Source organism: Pocillopora damicornis, chromosome 8 (genome assembly GCF_964200805.1).
Source record: "Pocillopora damicornis chromosome 8, jaPocDami1.2, whole genome shotgun sequence".
In the NCBI taxonomy this organism is placed as follows: Eukaryota; Metazoa; Cnidaria; class Anthozoa; order Scleractinia; family Pocilloporidae; genus Pocillopora; species Pocillopora damicornis.
The window spans coordinates 4,384,091-4,402,249 of NC_142677.1; the positions used below are offsets into that span (position 1 = coordinate 4,384,091).

The 18,159-nt window shown below is 39.0% G+C and overlaps 1 protein-coding gene, 1 long non-coding RNA gene and 1 pseudogene across 4 annotated transcripts; 1 reads left to right on the forward strand and 2 right to left on the reverse strand.

Moving 5' to 3' along the window:
• Positions 1 to 56: 56 nt before the first annotated feature.
• Positions 57 to 5,328, forward strand: LOC149041045 (uncharacterized; annotated as a pseudogene). The gene is made up of 7 exons (XR_016189196.1): positions 57 to 565; positions 1,267 to 1,406; positions 2,157 to 2,453; positions 2,903 to 3,538; positions 4,093 to 4,176; positions 4,515 to 4,636; positions 4,846 to 5,328. The product of XR_016189196.1 is annotated as an uncharacterized LOC149041045 (transcript).
• Positions 5,329 to 6,388: 1,060 nt separating this feature from the next.
• LOC113684179 (uncharacterized) lies at positions 6,389 to 11,673 on the reverse strand. Of its 2 annotated transcripts, none has more exons than XM_089214298.1 (8): positions 11,618 to 11,673; positions 10,479 to 10,999; positions 9,472 to 9,660; positions 8,554 to 8,726; positions 8,021 to 8,403; positions 7,701 to 7,758; positions 7,485 to 7,612; positions 6,389 to 6,726 (listed from the first exon to the last, which is right to left on the reverse strand). In XM_089214298.1, exons 2-4 carry the CDS (start codon positions 10,887 to 10,889, stop codon positions 8,559 to 8,561), a joined length of 768 nt encoding a protein of 255 aa, XP_089070424.1. In that variant the 5' UTR covers positions 10,890 to 10,999; positions 11,618 to 11,673; the 3' UTR covers positions 6,389 to 6,726; positions 7,485 to 7,612; positions 7,701 to 7,758; positions 8,021 to 8,403; positions 8,554 to 8,558. The 2 variants fall into 2 exon arrangements, with proteins under 2 accessions (XP_089070424.1, XP_089070423.1); XM_089214297.1 differs by lacking the exon at positions 11,618 to 11,673 and adding an exon at positions 11,205 to 11,343.
• On the reverse strand, positions 11,213 to 12,249 carry LOC149041046 (uncharacterized; the record flags this gene model as incomplete). The annotated part of the gene is made up of 4 exons (XR_016189197.1): positions 11,213 to 11,355; positions 11,554 to 11,696; positions 12,018 to 12,064; positions 12,157 to 12,249. It is a non-coding gene; the product is annotated as an uncharacterized LOC149041046 (long non-coding RNA).
• Positions 12,250 to 18,159: the final 5,910 nt, after the last annotated feature.

An 18,159-nucleotide genomic window follows, 5' to 3' on the forward strand; every position in this document is an offset into this window, starting at 1 on the left:
GGATTATAAGCTGTCTTCATTTAGCTATTTTGTTTTGAATCTGACCCCTGTGTCTGTCTCAGAAGGAACATCATGACTTATTGCCTTTGAATGGGAAAAATTTTACCCTTTTTGTACATGGAAATAAACAGCATGGAGTAGTTGGCCTTCAAGGTGCACTTATCACTTGCTTTATCTGTGATCACTAGCATCACAACTGTGAGCATGTAACAAAAGTAGCAGAATCTGAGGAAACAATGGAACACGAAATGCATGATTTTCTGGTGGATTTTTTTACTGAGAGAAAGTTTCGAGAGTCTACTGAATCAGTTGCAGCAGCCACCACTCGTAAAGAGTGGAAAATAAGATCAGTTTCTAATAAAAAAATACCATTCCATCTATCAACAACACAAAAAAGTATTCTCCTCTCTGGAAGATGTTCTTTGTGGCAAAATTTCAACTACTGATTTGGTGCTGCTTACTCCCAACTTGTCTCCCTCCTGCCCAAAGTGTTCATCACAGTGCATTAGTCAGACTACACAAGCTTTGTGCTTTTTGAAAAAGCAGACATGGCAATGTTGTGAAGGTAAGAAATTCCTTGCATTAATTATCTGATCTCTTTAGGTGTTCAAGTAGTGTCCACTGTCACGAATGGGATAGAAATGGCTGAAAAATGAAAACCATACAGGGAAGGTTGTCCAGGTAATGTGAAAATTGCATTCAGATTTCAAACCAGTTGATTGGATGATAGCTGTCAACAGCCTGGCGTGAGGCATCCATTGGGAGGAAAACCCTCAGCTGACAGCAAACCAAATAAATTATTGTTATTATTTTGCCTCAGCTCAAGGTGAATACAGATGGACTGCTAAAAACCAACACAAGGTTTTTGTGTAGCTCTAGCACAGATATTTTTCAGCCATGGATGGCAACCAGAAATCAGAAATGTTCTTCTCTTTTTTGCATAATTATTACTGACTTTTCATTCGTAGTCTTTTGTTTAAATTCTAAAACTAGAGCTTTTAAATTTGTAGGTGAAGTTATCAATGCATCAAAAAAACAACATTCACCTTCCAGTTGTTGTCCGTGGATCAAACTACTTGTCTGCTCCCTATTTACAATCATAATATAACTTAAATTTATATATTATCCAAGCATAAATGTTTTGAATACAATATGAAATGGTTTATGCCTGTGGCTACTAACACGTCACATATGAGTAATTTTATGTCATCTTATCATTAAATTTTTGTAATAAGCAAGTAATGATTCCTGTATGTTTCATTTCAGTATTATATTATACTTGTGTTGAGGAAATCTGTGATGGAAAAGTGGAGTTTGATGGCTCAGAGCTTACTTTGTTAAACATGGCTTCCTACATTGTTTCTTATGACGTCTTGAGGGATTTTGTTTCATTTTCTTAAGGGGAGGTACATGTATCTTATTCTGTATCATAAATTAATTCTCTGTTGCAGTTTAAAAGTTGAAGTCTTACAGGCCTACACACTTATTGCATGTTACTTTGATGTTGTGTTGAAAATGGCCAAATGAAAATTACATAATGTTGAAATTTTTGCAAGTAATCACATACCACCCAATAGTTAACAGTGAATTTGAAAATAACATTATTGTGACATCTGAATACCAAATAATGTACTTCGTTCAATAAATTTAAATATTTCTGGAACACACCCAGCAGACACTTATAACAACAATTATAATTTACAACAATTATACTAAACAATCAAAGACTCATTTGTCTTCACATGATGGTTTACAATGAGAATCAGGTACCAGAAGAAAAACAAATAATCAACAAATTAAGAGCTGAGGGTTCTGATTTATTGTATCTCTGAAGTTTTGCCTGTGACATTGACTGAAAAGCATTGTCTTAACCCTTTAACTCCCAAGATCTCATCAGTAATTCTCCTTACTGTCTGCCATACAGTTCTTGTGATGTTAGTTCGGAGAATTTGGTATTAGATCAACTTATAATCCTCAAATTGATATTTTCCTTTATTCTCATCACTTGTATGCTTGTTTATATTGATATTGTAAGGAGAAATTCTGTCTTGGTCACTCATAGGAGTGAAAGGGTTAAGAATGATATAAAATTGTACATGTATGTCATTCAATTGTCTTTCAAAAAGCTATATTTGAATTATGTTCTCTTTTTTTAGGTGCACTCTATTTACATACCACGGTGTCTGGCAAGAGATCATGGCTGATGCACATGTATTGGACTTCAAGAGGATGTTATCGTACTACCACTGGTGTTTTGCTTGCTGCAGTTTCCTGAACCTTCTTGACATAAACTATGAAGAAGGTTTTTGTTGTGCCATCTGTGGCAAAGATAACAGTCTGCACTTTGTCATTTGTGATGCTAAAGTACTATCCTTCAGACAAGAGCTTTGTACTTCTCTGAAGTCTACTTATTCATCACCGAGTCCATCGACTGTACCATGAGAAACAGGAAGATAAGTTGCTATTTATGCTTATGATTTTTTTAAAAAATATTCTATGCATAATTTATTCTATTATTTTGGTTTCCAGTATGATTCAAAGAGTTCTATTTTAGAATGTGAGCATGATACAATATATTAATCTGTTGATGCAAAGACTATGACTTGATTCAGTTTGATTACTGATTAATATAATCATTTTAAATATTTTTAATCCTTCACCTTGGGCTGGCACCTTGTCGTGGTGGTGAAGCTTGTGTGTCTCATTGACCCTGCAAAGACCTTGGAATGAGGTCTTCTTTTTCTGGATCAGTTGAGGGGTTGAGACCAGACTAAGACCAGCTCCAGTTCCTCCTACATTCAGTGAGATGGACTTTGAATGTGTCTAAATATCACCTGTTTTTATTTGCTTTGTTTGAAGAGATCTGCATTTAGGCTAATTATTTAATATTTTATGACATCACTAGGCATCGTGACAGGGTTTACCTTGCTGAAAAACATGTGAGGCAGATGGTGGATCAAGTAGGCCGTGATGTTAGCAAGGTTACATTATACAGTAATGACCTCTTTACACCTGGAGTTGCAGCATTGTGCACCTGCCTAAGGTAGTTTTCTTTCCTGGTGCATTTTGTTCTGTGGATCTGATGTCTCTTTTCCAACAGCTATTACTGCACTTTTCAATGCATTAGGGGAAGCTTCCCCACTTTTCCCCCAATTGGACTCCTTGGAAACATTTTACCGCAGACTCATTGGTAACGGACCAGTCGAGCAGTGTCCTGAAGACATGCTTCTACTCCTGCAAACTTTTCCCCTTCTGTTTGACATTGTGGAAGGAGATCAGCTTCTTGAGACCTTGACTGCATTTATTACTGACCTGTTGGAAAAAGCAAAGTCTCCCTTCAGCAGAAATGGATCAATACCAGATGCTGTGCAATTGGATGTACACCGCACAAATGATGTAGAATACTATCCTTGCCTGCCTGTGGTAAGAAGTCGTGGTGACTATTGCCTGGATGACACAACCACAAACATCTACACAAAGAGGAGTACTCGACACCCATCCTTACTTCCTGGAGTTTTCTTAGTGCACTGTAAACACGGTACAATAATGTTATGGGTTTGTATTAATATTTGTATTAATTTCTATGACGAACAACATTACTTCTGATTTTAAAAAATGTAAATTTCAGTTCACTCTGACCCCCAACTAGCTATTGTTACCCTTTGTTTATTCCAGATTATCCTGACAAGCTCCGGGTTTACGCTCTGCCTGTGGTTTTAGTTATCAGGCTTAGGTTTTTCTCAACAAATGTCATTTTCTTGAAAGACCGAAACTGTTTGTAACGCTTAGTTTTCAGAAGTATAACATCTGCAGCTGTCAAGTCAAAGAATCGCACAAATTAACTGACTTACCTGTTTTGTTTTGTTTTGTTTTTTGAAGTTTTTCTTACAATTTATGGGCTAAATGGCATAACGACTTGTATAAATAAAGGTTGTTGATTTCTATTGTCTAGTGATGTGCCCCAGTTACACCCTCTCTTCAGCCTTTATTACATGTTCTTACACAACATGCTTTCAGGCACTCAGTGTACCCAGTGTTGCTGTGATTATGTTTAAAACGGTTTTATATCTTCTCTTTTGATTTCCATTTTAGGTACAACTTATGGATTTAGTGTAATGCTTTGCAATGAATCTCCCAACATCCCATTTACAGTGTTTCGAATGCGTTTCTCAGGAGGTAAGCTCGATTTAATGTGCATGTGTATGTTGTGGCCTTTGATTGGATGCCGTTGTGTGTGAAGAAAATTTCTTTTTATTACCAGGGCCCGGTTTAAAGGATGCATAACGCTATTCACCGGGAAAATCACTATCCAGTGGAAAGCGTTGTATGTTATCACAACACTTAAAGGTGAGTAGTGATTAATTCTGTGGATAGCGTTATCCACCCGTTGGACAACCGGGGCCTGGTTTTTTGGGAGTTTTTCTTCTCTTGATTTCCTCTATCAGAGTGATTTTATATTAAACGAGTTATAATAAATGTAGGTTCATTACAATTTTTCTGCCTTTTTTTGACAGGTCCCTCCCAGATTGTCTACAACAACGCTTACAATTTGCGTTCGTGTTGTTAAATCGGGATCCTGTCTTTTTCAAGAACTCTCAGTTCCTTGTGGATCGATTGCGTTGGCGGAATCATACAGGTACGTAAATCACCCCAAAACTGGCTTTTTTGGTTTGGCCGTCTTTTATCTTTGGTGTTCATTTAACTATGCTCTCGGGTCTATCCCCTCCTACTAATCTAATGGCACATTACGCACATTTATTGAAGCACATTCGAAGTAATGTTTTAATCTTAACTTTGTCAGTACCAATGCAAAGCAATCGAACATGTTTTTTTTTCCTTTTTCAGGTTGCTCTGATGCTTACAACCTCTCCCGTTATCCTCAGTGGGACACCTTAAACAGTCAGGCAGCAGAACAAGCCAATTCATGCTTGAAGTCTCTTAAAGGATCCTTGTCATACATGAACGAAAAGAACTTCATGACTCATTGTAAAATATTCATTTGGTATCGAAATTCGCTACGGCGTAAGCAGCTCGAGTCCCAAGGTGTAGCAATGTAACAGTTTTCAGTGGTTATACAGTTTTAGAAACCGGAATAAATGGTAGAAAAGAACGCGGTGGTTAAAGTAAAACAGTTTTTAGTGGTTTTACAGTTTTAGCTAGTTTTAGCGTCAAGTGCCCGCTGAAGCCGTCGGTTGAAAATCAGATCTTTCGCCTTAATTAATTCGACTAATTTGAACAGATCGGCGGCCGCTGTGTAACGAATTGTCTCTAGTTTGTCGATACATTTCAAGCTTTATCTTGAATGAAAATTGACCGTTATTTATTTTAGCGTGGTAATACAGTGTGGATTTAAATTAATTTGAACAGGCTGTCCAATGCAAAACGGCCTGTCTTATTTTATTTCGAACATTCCCGCCCTTTTCAATTTCTTTCTTGTCTGTATCTTGAATGAAAATTAATCGTTTTGAAGTTTCTTTCAAGTTTGTTTCATTCGGCGACTGTTAGTTGGGAATTTGAGGCTTCATCTCATAAAGTAATTGATCTCTTGTTTCTGTTTATTTTCACATTTCGGCATTTTCTCGCGCTGCGTAGAAATGATTTGATTTCTTATAGTTTCAAAACTGGTTTCTACTCTCTGTTTTGTTTTGATTTTTACGTGTTTTGTCTTTTGTTGTTGCCGTGAGCTAATTTTGAACATCTTGAGTTCATTTAACTGATTGCGTCTCAAGATCATTTGAGGTGCCATGGGCAGATTTTGCTTTGTCATGAAAGTATTTAGTTTAACTGTAGGCGACTTTAATTCAACACCGATGATCCACTATAAAGTGTACTTTTAATATTTCAGCCGCTTATTTACCAGAATGGAAAAAAATATATTCTTAAGAGCAGTAAACAACACATAACCGTGGAGCTCCGCTTTTAGGCTTGCCTAAATATTTATATTAACAAGACTAAATGATAGAAAATAGTTTCTTGCCTTTTGTTTCCCTTTCTTATCTTGATCATGATTAGTAACACTTGACTGACTACAAGGCTGTTCATTGCAATGTAAATTATTTTCTTAAGTCGGACAAAGTTTCGATTGTTTTGACCGCGTAACGTCATTATTCCGGTTTATTCCGAGTAATTTAAACATACTTATCAAATGAGTTGGGCCTTTTTTGTGTTGCGGTTTCGTTTAAATACCCTTCCTGTTTTGGTACAAATGCTTATGATGGATAGATTTACCGCATTAAGGAAACAAGGCTGCATAGAAAAGGTACATCGTATCGGAAGTGTGAAGATGAGGAATTTTTCTCGTTGGTTTAGAGAAGTGACCTGGTGTAGCACCTAATAATGATTTCATTTTAAATAACCTAAGAAGTATAACCACCAACAATTGTATTAGTTTCTTTAAATCTGTTCCTGTTATTAAGGGTTTTCAATAACTAAACCACCGCACTATTTGTATCAAACATAGGAAAGTACACGATAAAATACGCGAAGTTAAGAGCGGACTGGATTCTATTTCCTGAAGCACCTGGATCAAAACTTTCGCCAATGTATTTCTGACCACAATTTGATATGTGGTGTGTCGTGATTATGTACTAAAACCGACAATTATGTTTGGCAAAGTGAGCCTAAAACTATCTATGAAGTTGCTGCCGAAACAAGACTATTTTGAAAGAAAATTGAAGCTCTAAAATAATTGAGATCCTCTTTTTCCATGATGAACTTGATTATGCTCTGAAAGATAAGAAGAAAAAGCATGAACTTTTTAGACAATTGTGGTTTAAAATAACTTCCTAAAAAAAAAAAAACGGTTTGCAGTGTACACCCTCTGGAAATATAGCATACTGGAAACCAGTCAACCCAAAAAGTTACATATAAGACACTGGGCAAGTTTGGAGGTGACCCCGTCACAGATGAGGCTTGTCATCAAAAACTTCCTTTTTTAAGCTGGAAAAGTCGCGTTAAATAATTGAAAGATTAAAATATGATAGGTCTTCAGATACTAAACCATAAGCCGTGCCGTTCTAGAAACAATTTCAAATACAATACTTCTGGTAGCATCACATCCATAGAGCCGGGTCTGTAGGGAAAGGTCTTTCGTAAGTGAAGCAATGATAGGCATTGCAACTGCTGTCATGCACTCGGTCTGTTTGTTTGAAAACGAAAGGATCATAATGTCAATAAGCACTAGATAAAAAACCCAAAGGTCGCTTTACTTTTTTGTTAGTTTTAAACACCCTGCATGTTGTGTACCATGATAGCCGAAAATCGCGCAACTAAACTAAACTAAGGCCGTGCGAGCATATTATTTTTGCGTTATGCGGAATAATGACATTTAAACAATCATATTTTAAAGAACACTGAAAAAACGAAATTACGTAGCAAAGCAACTTGTCCCTGTACACAATCAGTAATTGTCGATGTCCTACAAGCGATTCTAAGTATGGCAATTCTATTTGTTCAGATATTTTTAAATCTACAAATGGAATTACCGCGTGTCCTCCGAGGGGTCCAGTTGCTACCAACCTCATCAAGTCTCGGTGCGACAAAGGACGATGTTTGGTGTTCAGTGCCAACCTTAATGTATACTTTTGTTAATTAGGAGTTCTGTTGTTGATGTCTGAAAATGAAAGGAAGCAATACAAACTTTAACCCGTAATTTATATTTGATAAAATCTCTATAATAAGTGTATCGTTAACGTACAAACCTTCAAATATGCCTTCGCAAGAAACCGTAGAATGCTACCTTGGTTTGGGTACACCGATCTACAAAATATAATAGATAAAATGAACAGAACGCTACGTTTAAAAACATTATAAACGAGCCAAAACAAAAAAGCAGCAGAGAAAGTACAGTGGAATCAAGATTTTTTCCAACATTCAAGATTAACAAAACTTTGTTCAAATAATAAGGTAGCTTTAGGAATCGAGGTAAAGTTACAGTGTTTGACTGAGGGAAGGGAAACAGCATTTCAAGGGTTTGAGTTATCAAGAGGTTCGAACAATAGTGATTCCACTGTACACTCACATGTCGTAACTCCGATATGGGTGGGGCAACGTGCAGCCACAATCCACTATGGTGGAATCCTTGGCCTCTTCGAAAGAAATGCCCAAACAAACGCAGTGGTACCACTCAAAGCAGGTAAGGCACTGCACCATCTCATGGCGACTTGAATGTTGGGAAAGCATCTAATGCATCACACTTCCATGGAAGGGGGCATATATGATTGAAGGTGTTTCCTTGTCCTGTAAGTGGCAGCCAGATGATGTGAAAAGGCCCCTCTTCCCTGTCTGGCTGGAAGCAACAAGGAGGACTTTGTTTTGTGTTGTACCATACAGCCCCAGACAGTTCGCAGTGCTGTTGTCTTGGTTTCTTCAAAAAGCCGGCAGCAAAGGTTACCTGCAAGAGTTCTTAAAAAAAACTGCGGATGTCAGTATTGTAATGCCAACTTGCCTGGAGAAACGAGCTGATAACTGGTTGTAATGAGATGATAAAGATGTGGAATTGATTCAAAAGAATGTGAGCCAGTCCTTAAAACGAACAAGTCACAAGTTAGTTACCAATATCAGTAAAAATTCTGTAAGGCATTGACATTGAAGACTTGGCTTTGGACACTTTTTGCGACAATTTCCTGAATGGACTTGTCTTTAATTTCCTGAACCTCGTTTGGTGAAAGGCTCACACTGGCTGCCCACTGCAAAACATTGCCTCTATCAGTAAAATACCACGCATTCTGTAAAAAGAAATATGACAGAAGCACAAAGTAACTCCTTTCAAAGTTATATTGCGAATGGAGTATAATTTTTCGAAATGCAGTTTAGTTACTTCTAAAGAGAGGGTTATAAGTAACTACAGGAACGGTTAACACGACACTGAGATGACTACTATTCCTACAATTTTAGCCAGTATGGTATTGTAAATAATCATGCAATTCAGCCTTATTAGGCTGCCATGGAATTTTTAATAAAGCTATCTATCCATCTACTACAAATATTAGTTTATTGGACAGTTGTCAAATATGATTGAAAACCATGTGCACAAAAAATCATTGTGTAATTATCAAAAGTGATCAAAGGATTTTGGATTTTGCAAGAAGTCAATGAAACAAATGAAGTTGATGAAAAGAAATGAATTGACATGGATGGCAGTTAGTGTTTAGACGATAACGAAAAAAACCACAACCTTACATTGCTTGCTAAGTAATCTGAGAATATCAAAGTAGCAAATTTCTCTAACAGCTGGATTAAAATATTTCTGTATAACAAGCAACCACATAAACAAGCACCTAAAGAAAGAACTAATAAATGAATTTTAAAAGATCAATTTAAGATTGATTTATCATGCCTCAGTCTCAGCTTTGAAAAGGAGATCCAGAGGTTGACCTCTGTTAAAGTTCACTTAAAACATAAAACAAAGACATTAAAATTGTACACTAATACGCTTAGCAAACATAACAAAAAATAACTGATTGTTCTTACTGCATCAACAATGTGGTTATAGTGAGCGAGACCATACATTGCTGCAACCAGTCTAAAAAATTCACTGTCACTTTCATGTCCAAACATGAGTATGGATAGTGAATTATAAAAGCAGTTTCCATCCCCACTTGAGTAGATGGGCTCCAGACCAAGCTCATAAATAGACTGGTCAACATAGCTGGAAAATCTCTAAAAAAAATAGCATATGAAGTTAATAACAACCAATACAATAAAATTTATCAATGAAAAAAATGATAATAGTAACAATAATTATGATGATGATGATGATCGTTTCAAGTTAATAACTTTTACTGAACTTTTTACTACTCAGGAAGTCTGTGCTGATTATTGCTGCTGATAAACTGATGTGGAGAGATCTTCAGGAAATGTTCCAGGCTGTGAGGAGATGAACTTAAGTTCACCTCCCAAGGCAATCTGACCATGCACCCTAAAATGTCCCTTGCAATTTGGGGCCTTATGATTGTATGGATTTCAGTCTGGGAAAAGAAAACACACCTTGCATTAATAGGTAGATCACAAATTAGTGAACAAAATAACATTAATATTTTTAAAGGCTGTTAATTAACTCTCATGAATGTTTGCCCTCATGATGGATTCCTCGTTAAATGCCCCAACCCTAATCATCAAGTTGAAAAAAAACTTTTTGAACATCACACTAAAGAGCTGGAATTGGCCTGGTATTATTGGACCCTTAAACAAACAATATCCACCTTTTGGAGTTAGTAGGACCAAACTGCTTGAACATAGCCCCCTTCCCAAGCTTCTAGCTAAACAATTGGTATTAAAACTTTAGCTGACAGCTGATGAAATAACGTAGAAAATGTTCAAGAATGGTAAATTCAAAACAAAATACTTGCATCCTAGACTCAATTAAATTGTGAAATAGATAAATGAAATAGTATGTTTGTTTATTTGTTTGCGACACATACATGCACAAAAAAGTAATGAATGAAAAGAAGGAGTTCAATTAATAACAGGAAGCTTACGTCTTCATTCAGTTTTCCTAGAATACCCAGCATCTTTGATGTTTGGATCTGATTCAGTTCACTGCAGGTTTGCAGTACAGATTGCCACATATTACCGCAGTAAACTGATTCACTCCCAAATTTCCTCTCAACAATGTCCTCAAATACAAGAGAAGGTTGAACGTGACCTTCAGGAGTTGCAAAGGGAGGATCAGAAATGGAAGTGGTGACAGCAGGTGTTGATGAAGGAGCTGGAGGGCAAATGGGGCTTGCAAAAACTTCAGGGGCAGATGAGGGAGGATCCGAAATAAAAGCAGAAGCTGGTGTTGATGATACAGGAATGGGAATCACAGGACTGTGAGCAGAACCATCTACTGTGATGTCAACCTCTTGAGGGTGCTGTTGTTGATTCCAATTTATGTATAAATGCATTATTGAAATTAAGTTGTCCAGATGTGGTCACTGGCTGCTTTGTGAGCTCAACTTCTTCAGGCCACCAAACTGGTCTGCATGCTTCCTTCCCCATCCAGGCTTAGATCTCCCTACATGAAAATACACGATATAAATTCTGCAAATCTACAGGAAAATTGACAGTGGGTGCTTAAATTTTTACAGTTAACAACTGCATTGCTATGCAATTTAGCACTTTAAAGAAACAAAATCGTGGGTTGTATGATTAGAATAGACAAATTCTATAGCCTTTTAAGTATATCAGCCCCAAACTGTTTGCATTTGTGAAAAACGAACCGTTTATCCAGTTTGCTTTCTTAAATTTCTTTACCATCCTTTTTGACTTCCCTAACAACCATTCTCCTCAGATCTACCACTCTAAATTGCACAGGGTCTTCTGGTGGTACGTCATCATCAGCTGACATTTCTTGAGCTTGAACTTGTTGCACTATAGGAAATAAACATTCAAACTGTACTCTACTGTAAATTAAAATCTGGAAGCAGAAAGGTGGGTACTTATAACAGATGCAAAACAAAGTGATGTTAAAATCCACTCAGAATTTAATGAATTAAACTAGTTAAAATAAGTATCACTTGTATAGAGAAGTGAATGCGAAATCAGAAAAATGTTCCATGTCTTCCATACCTTAAAATATACTGTGGGCTGTAAATAACATCAATCAGTGCCTTAAACTGTCAGAGCATTAAACCTGTTGCAATCCAGAACTGGCCTTTCCAAAATGCAAAGCAGAGTGCTGACAGCTTAGTCCTAGCATACCATTCTTGCATCTAAAAGCAAAAAGAGAGAAATAAAGCAAAAAGAGAGAAATAAAGTAAAAAATAGCGGAAGAAAGCCAAGCAGACAGACAGAAAGGAAGGAAGGAAGGTAGGGCTAGTTTAGAATAAAAAAAATCCTGAGGTACTGCATTGTTAGGGATGTAGATACAAACAATTTCAACCCCGATATCATGAGCTTAAAAAACAGTTTCTATTTAAAGTCTTTTTAAAATTACATTGGGAAATTCAAATAAATAAATAAATATAAAATATATATATAAAATAAAAAAAAGGAAACACTGAAATACTTTTGTTTGCATAGACTTCATGTACCGTCTATCCATCTGGTTACGCTTGTTTGAGTCTGTCTCAAACGCCACCTGAAAGAAAATAGAAAATGAAAATCTCATATACAACAGCTTGCAACCTCAACAATGAAATCATGCTCCCACACGTGCAATATAAAACTTACAAAAAAATGACTCTCTTTCTCTTGCACGACCAGCAATAGCTGGGTGATCCTCCTCGTGACTTTGGGCTTCCTAAAAAAATAAGGAATATCGAAAATAGATCGGTGTGAATTAAAAAAATTAAATACAAAAATACCACACGATCACGATTCTCCGGGAAAGTCTGATATGCTCGTTGTAACAAAAGCAAAGAGCTACGGAAGAATGAATGTCAGCGCCGAGAAATATACTTGCTCCTTTTACAAGATGTGATAAAATTAAAACGCATTCTTTCCGCCATAATGATGGACCTCTGTAATAGGTGGTGTATGTATCATGAAGTGTACCAGAAGCTGGTGGTTATTTTCGTCCCAAAGCCCCTCACGGTTTCAAAATGGCGAATTATCGTGGGACACTCGTTAAATCATATCTCTTGTGACTCGTCTTGGTTCAGCCCTGACACTGGCCATCGCTCTTCGGAATCAAATTTTTCAGGGTGTCACCTCTGTATTGTTATCGATTTGAACGTGAAAGTTGCCTCATCAAACGTTCTCACAGTTGTACGTTTTACTCCCCTTAAAGGGCATGTAAACCTAAAAAACGTTCATTTTCTTTTCACACAGATGTTTAGTAAATATACCAAGTACACCAAAGGTATTATGGAATCCTCGATTATAATTCTGAACTCTTTTAATGGAAACTTCTACTTCTCTGATCCTGCTCGTAATAATAATCAGTGCGCATACTCGTAATGCAATATAAGACACTACATCTCTCCCTTCCTCTAAGAATGAGAAGGGTAAATGTCACTATGAAAATGTCACTATGAACAAAAACAAAACTCAACATATCGTTTCCTTAGACTATCTGTCCAAATAATGTTCAAGTTACATAGTTCTTGAAATGTTCCAGGCAAATGTTCAAGTCACATAGTCCTTGAAATGTTCAGGCACCCTTCTTGTTCTTTCCGATCTGCGAAGTGCAGGTGGTGCTTCTGGTTCATCCTCAACTGCTTCATCTGCTTCATGATATCCTTCAGCTACATCAGCTGCTTCAGCTGTCTCAATGCTGGGTGTAAATTTTTCTTCCTCGTCACTTGGAGTGAGTTGTACTGGTACGCTGGAAGGCAGCTTTTTGAAGAATGACGCATTTCTGGTTACAGTGCGTTCTGCGTTTTGGGCCGTAATCATGCTTCCTTTCTTGTCTTTTATCTCAAGTGGCTCAGGTTTAAATGGTGTGGACATCTTGTTCTGCTTGGGTTGTTTTAGCAATACTTTGTCACCAACGCTTAGGTCTGTGTTTTTGGCATGGCTGTACCTATCCGCATATTCTTTCATCTCTGTCTTTCTCTTGGCATCGGTTTGTCTAACCTCTTGAGGTGCCAGATCGTGTTGTATCTGAGGTAGTGTGGACTTGAGTTTTCGTCCATTCAACAATTCAGATGGAGACTTTCCTGTGGTGCTGTGGGGGGTTGCCCTGTACTGCCGAAGAAAGGTGAACAGCTCTTGCCTCCAGCTCTTGCCTTCTATGACGGCTGTCCTAATTGCCTTCTCTAGTGTTCTCATCAGTCTCTCTGCCTCCCCATTTGCTCTGGGCCACATAGGAGTTATTCTGCGATGAGTGAAACCAAAGTGAGTGGCAAACTTTTGGAAATCTTCGCTGTTAAAAGGTGGACCATTGTCAGTTCTTACTATGTTGGGAATTCCTTGTCTAGCAAAGATACTGTCAAGGTGTGGAATTACTGCTTTTGCTGATGTTGACCTCAGGATCTCAACTTCTGGAAATCTGCTGAAGTCATCAGTCACGACTAACAAGTAGTCTCCATTTGGAAAAGGACCACAGAAATCCATGGATAGCTCTTGCCACGGACCTTGTGGTAGTGGGGACATTTGTAGAGGCTCAGGAACCGGCTTTGCATCATGGTTTGCAGCTTGACATGGTAGACACTCTCTTACCATTTCTTCAACCATTTTATCTATCCCTGGAAACCAGACTGAATCTCGCAGAAAACGCTTCGTCTTGACGATGCCTTGATGTCCACTGTGGGCTAACATAATCACTCGCTGTCGTAGTCTTCCAGGAACTATTATGCGGGTTCCTCTCAGAATTACACCATTTGATACTGACAGCTCCTGTTTGATCTGTTGGTATTGACCGACATCCTTTCCGACTTCGTGCCACTTTTGAGTTGTTATCACCCTTGCCAGGTTCTGCAATGTTTCATCTGTTGCTGTCGCATCTTTGATCTCTTGAAGGGTAACGGCAGATGGCATAGCATTAGTGATCACAAAGTTGACATAGGCATCAACTCTCGATAAATGACGGGGGGTCTGTGACTGCTTGGGATCAGGATGACGACTCATGTAATCGGCTGGGTTGTCTGCTCCTGGCTTGTAAACAACTGCAGTTTCATATGGCTGTAGGCGCAGCTGTAGTCTTTCAAGTCTCGCAGTTGCCTTGCAGGTGGGGTTGTTGAAAATTGTTTCTAATGGCTTGTGATCTGTGATGACGCGAAAAGATGATCCATACAGGTATAGGTGAAAGTGTTCAACTCCCCAGATCACTGCAAGGGCCACTCTTTCGGTTTGACTGTAACGGCTTTCGCAATCAGTGAGTGAGCGACTTGCATAAGCTATAATGTTCATTCCTCCATCTGCTGTTAATTGTGTGAGAATTGCTCCCAGTCCAACAGGGCTGGCATCAACGATCAGCTCCGTTTCCAACGAGGGGTTGAAGTACTTCATGACTTCTGGAGTTGCCATGCGAGCCTTAAGACAAACAAATGCATGTTGTTCTTCTGGGCCCCACACCCATTTGGCATTTTTGTGTGTGAGTTGACGGATTGGAGCGGAAATGGATGCAAAGTCCTTGATAAAGCGTGCAAGGTACTGGGCCAAACCAAGAAAACTGCGTGCCTCAGTTGCATTCTTGGGAGCACTGGCATTGATGAGGGATGAAATTTTCTTGTCGTCTGCACTGATGCCGTCTGCAGAGAAGTGATGGCCAAAGAAGTCAATGGATGATTGGTTGAACAGACACTTGTCAGGGTTCGCAGTTAGATTGTTCTCTCTCATTCTCTGAAGAACAGCTCGTAGAGCCTCGTCATGATCAACTTGGTTCTTGCCAAACACTATTATGTCGTCAGATATGTTTCTTGCACCTTCAACTCCCTGTAATACCTCTTCTATAGACTTCTGAAATATTTCAGCTGCTGAGTTGACTCCAAAGGTGAGTCGCTTGTATCGAAATAAACCAATGTGCGTGGCAAAAGTAGTAATGCCTCGAGAATTTTCTTCCAGCTCAAGTTGGTGATAGCCTTGGTTTAAGTCTATCTTGCTGAACACAGTGGATCCATTCAGATCAACGATCAGGTCTTCTACAGTAGGTACTGGGTGTCGTTCCCGTTCTATAGCCTGATTGGCCGCTCTCATATCGACGCATATGCGTATTCCTGTCTTCTTTGGAACTACCACTATCGGGGACACCCAGGGAGTCGGTCCTTCAGCTCGTTCTATTATGTCAAGTTCCTCTAGATTCTTGAGCTCAGCCTCGACTTGTTCGCGAACGTGAAATGGTAATCTACGGAACTTCTGAGCAAGTGGTCTTGCACTACTATTGACATGTAATTTCGCAGCTTTATCTTTCATCTTCCCCAGCCCCTCAAAGCAATCTTTGTATTCCCCCACGACGTCATCTACCTGGGGTGTTGATACACTGTTTACTATGCGCAGCAGTCCGAGATCAGTTGCCGTCTCATAGCCTATCAGGTTTCCATCCTGTCCGTCCACGACACAGAATTGTGCGACCTTGAATTTGTTGGTCACTCCCGACTTGATGTTGGCTTCGAACGTCCCAACGACTGGCAAAGGCTCGGAAGATCTGTAGCCATAGATCTTCTTTAAAGTAGGTGAAATGTGAATATTCTCCATCTGATTGAAAGTATACGTGTCAATAACATTCACTCCCGCTCCTGAGTCGATAAGACATTTAACTGTCTTTTCTCCAATGATAACTTCAGTTAATGGCTGTGCCTTGTCACGCACGGAGTGGAGAGTGATACGGTAGGTGTATTCTTCATCAGTGGACTCATCACTATCTCCTTCACCCACAGTGTTGACTTTCTTGGCAGTTAATCTACTTCTGCACACTGTAGCGAAATGACCCTTTTTGTGACAGTGCTTGCACGTTTCTTTCAGGGCTGGACAAGGTCGCCCTTTATGAGGGTAGTGTTCGCCACATCTGTAGCATTTCTTGTTTTCGGACGTTCGCTTTTCTGTCTGGACTGGCGATACTTTGGCTAACTTTTCGTGCTCCTCAATACCTTTCGCTTGCTTGTCAGACATTTCTAGACCCCGGCCATAGGCAAGTAAGTCTTTGAGATTCATGTCTTCTCGTAGAGCTCTTCGCCGCAGTCGTGAAGATGAACAAGAGACGACTATGTGTGATTTGATTTCTTCGTCTTCACTGGCAAACTCACAGGTTTGAGCCAGGCGTCTGAGCCGTGTGCAGTAGGAATCTAGCAGTTCACCAGGATTCTGGGTAGCATTTCTGAACATGTAAATTTCGTACGTCTTGTTTACTTTGGGCTGGAAGTAAGCATTCAAAGCGGTTACGACTTTGTCGTATTCTTTCTCTTCGCCCTGGTCTGGAAGTGTTTCGAAAATGTCAGCGACTTCCTCACCAGCGGAGTATAGTAGCAGCGCTCTCTTGCGTGTCGGATCTTTCACCTCATGAGCAGCGAGATACATTTCAAAACGCTTCAACCATTTTTTCCAACGCGGACCGACTGAAGCGTCGTCTTCATGTACGGAGAATGGAGGAAATGGAGGTAAAATATTCGCCATTTCGCTTCAGCAGTTGTGTAATCGTTCGGTGTAATCTTGTGATGCAATTTTCCGGGGAATCTTCTGTGGCGAGTGTATATTATTGTTCAACTGAGTCGAGAAGTCTGGATTTTCACCTCAAAACAGTTTCAAGATGGCGGCCAGCGCACGTGGTGGTGAGAAGAATGTTGTTTTTTCCATTGTTTATCCGATGTAGTTGCTTCGAAATGACTGTAAATTGAGTTGTAGTTGTAGGTGAGCTCGTTTGGGATATCCTCGTCGCCAGTTATGGAATCCTCGATTATAATTCTGAACTCTTTTAATGGAAACTTCTACTTCTCTGATCCTGCTCGTAATAATAATCAGTGCGCATACTCGTAATGCAATATAAGACACTACAGGTACCATTCGTTTATTCTCAAAAGTCCATTTTCACTTTGTAAAAGCTCTTCCAAATTCGAAACATTCGCCATCTTGAATGGCGCCATCTTTCCTGTGACGTCACGGGTGGACCCTCCAAAGTCTCGTTTTATAATCGCGTGAGGCACGAAGGGGTCTTTTCTACAGCCGTTGTTTGCTGGTCTCGTCATGATTTTTTCACTTACAGTTTGCTTCAATATATTCGATTTTTTCGTAATGGTGAAGCGTTGTGTCGTCCAGTTTTGTACTGATGCAAACAAAACTGGGCATACAATGCAAATATTTCCAAATGACGCAAATTTGAAGCGACAGTTTGTGAAATTTGTTCATGTGAAAATTGCCGATTTCGTCGAGCCGTTCGAACGTTCTGTTGTTTGTAGCAGTCATTTTTCTTCCTTGTGCTGTACCGACGATTCAGGCCTCACCAGAAGCAAATTATTCGGAAGTATAAAAACGACCCATACAGTCGGCAGACGACGAGGATTCGGAAGCGGCCCCCGGCGACCGAACTGAGAAAGTCAACAGAGAAAGTACAAAATCGATTTACATGTAAACGTTTCGTTAATTAAACAGCAATAGCTTTATTGGTTCTCTAAAAACATCTTTTTTCTCGTCTAATGAAATATTATGGGGAAGCCAGTTGTTCGGGAGCCAGCGCTGAGCCCGTAAAAGACACTGACATATCTGAACCTTTGCCTGAATTCGAAACACGTATCAAAGAAAGAGAATTCGTTGATATCAGTGTGTAATAACGTGATCTGGAATTTTGTTGGTTCGACAAAA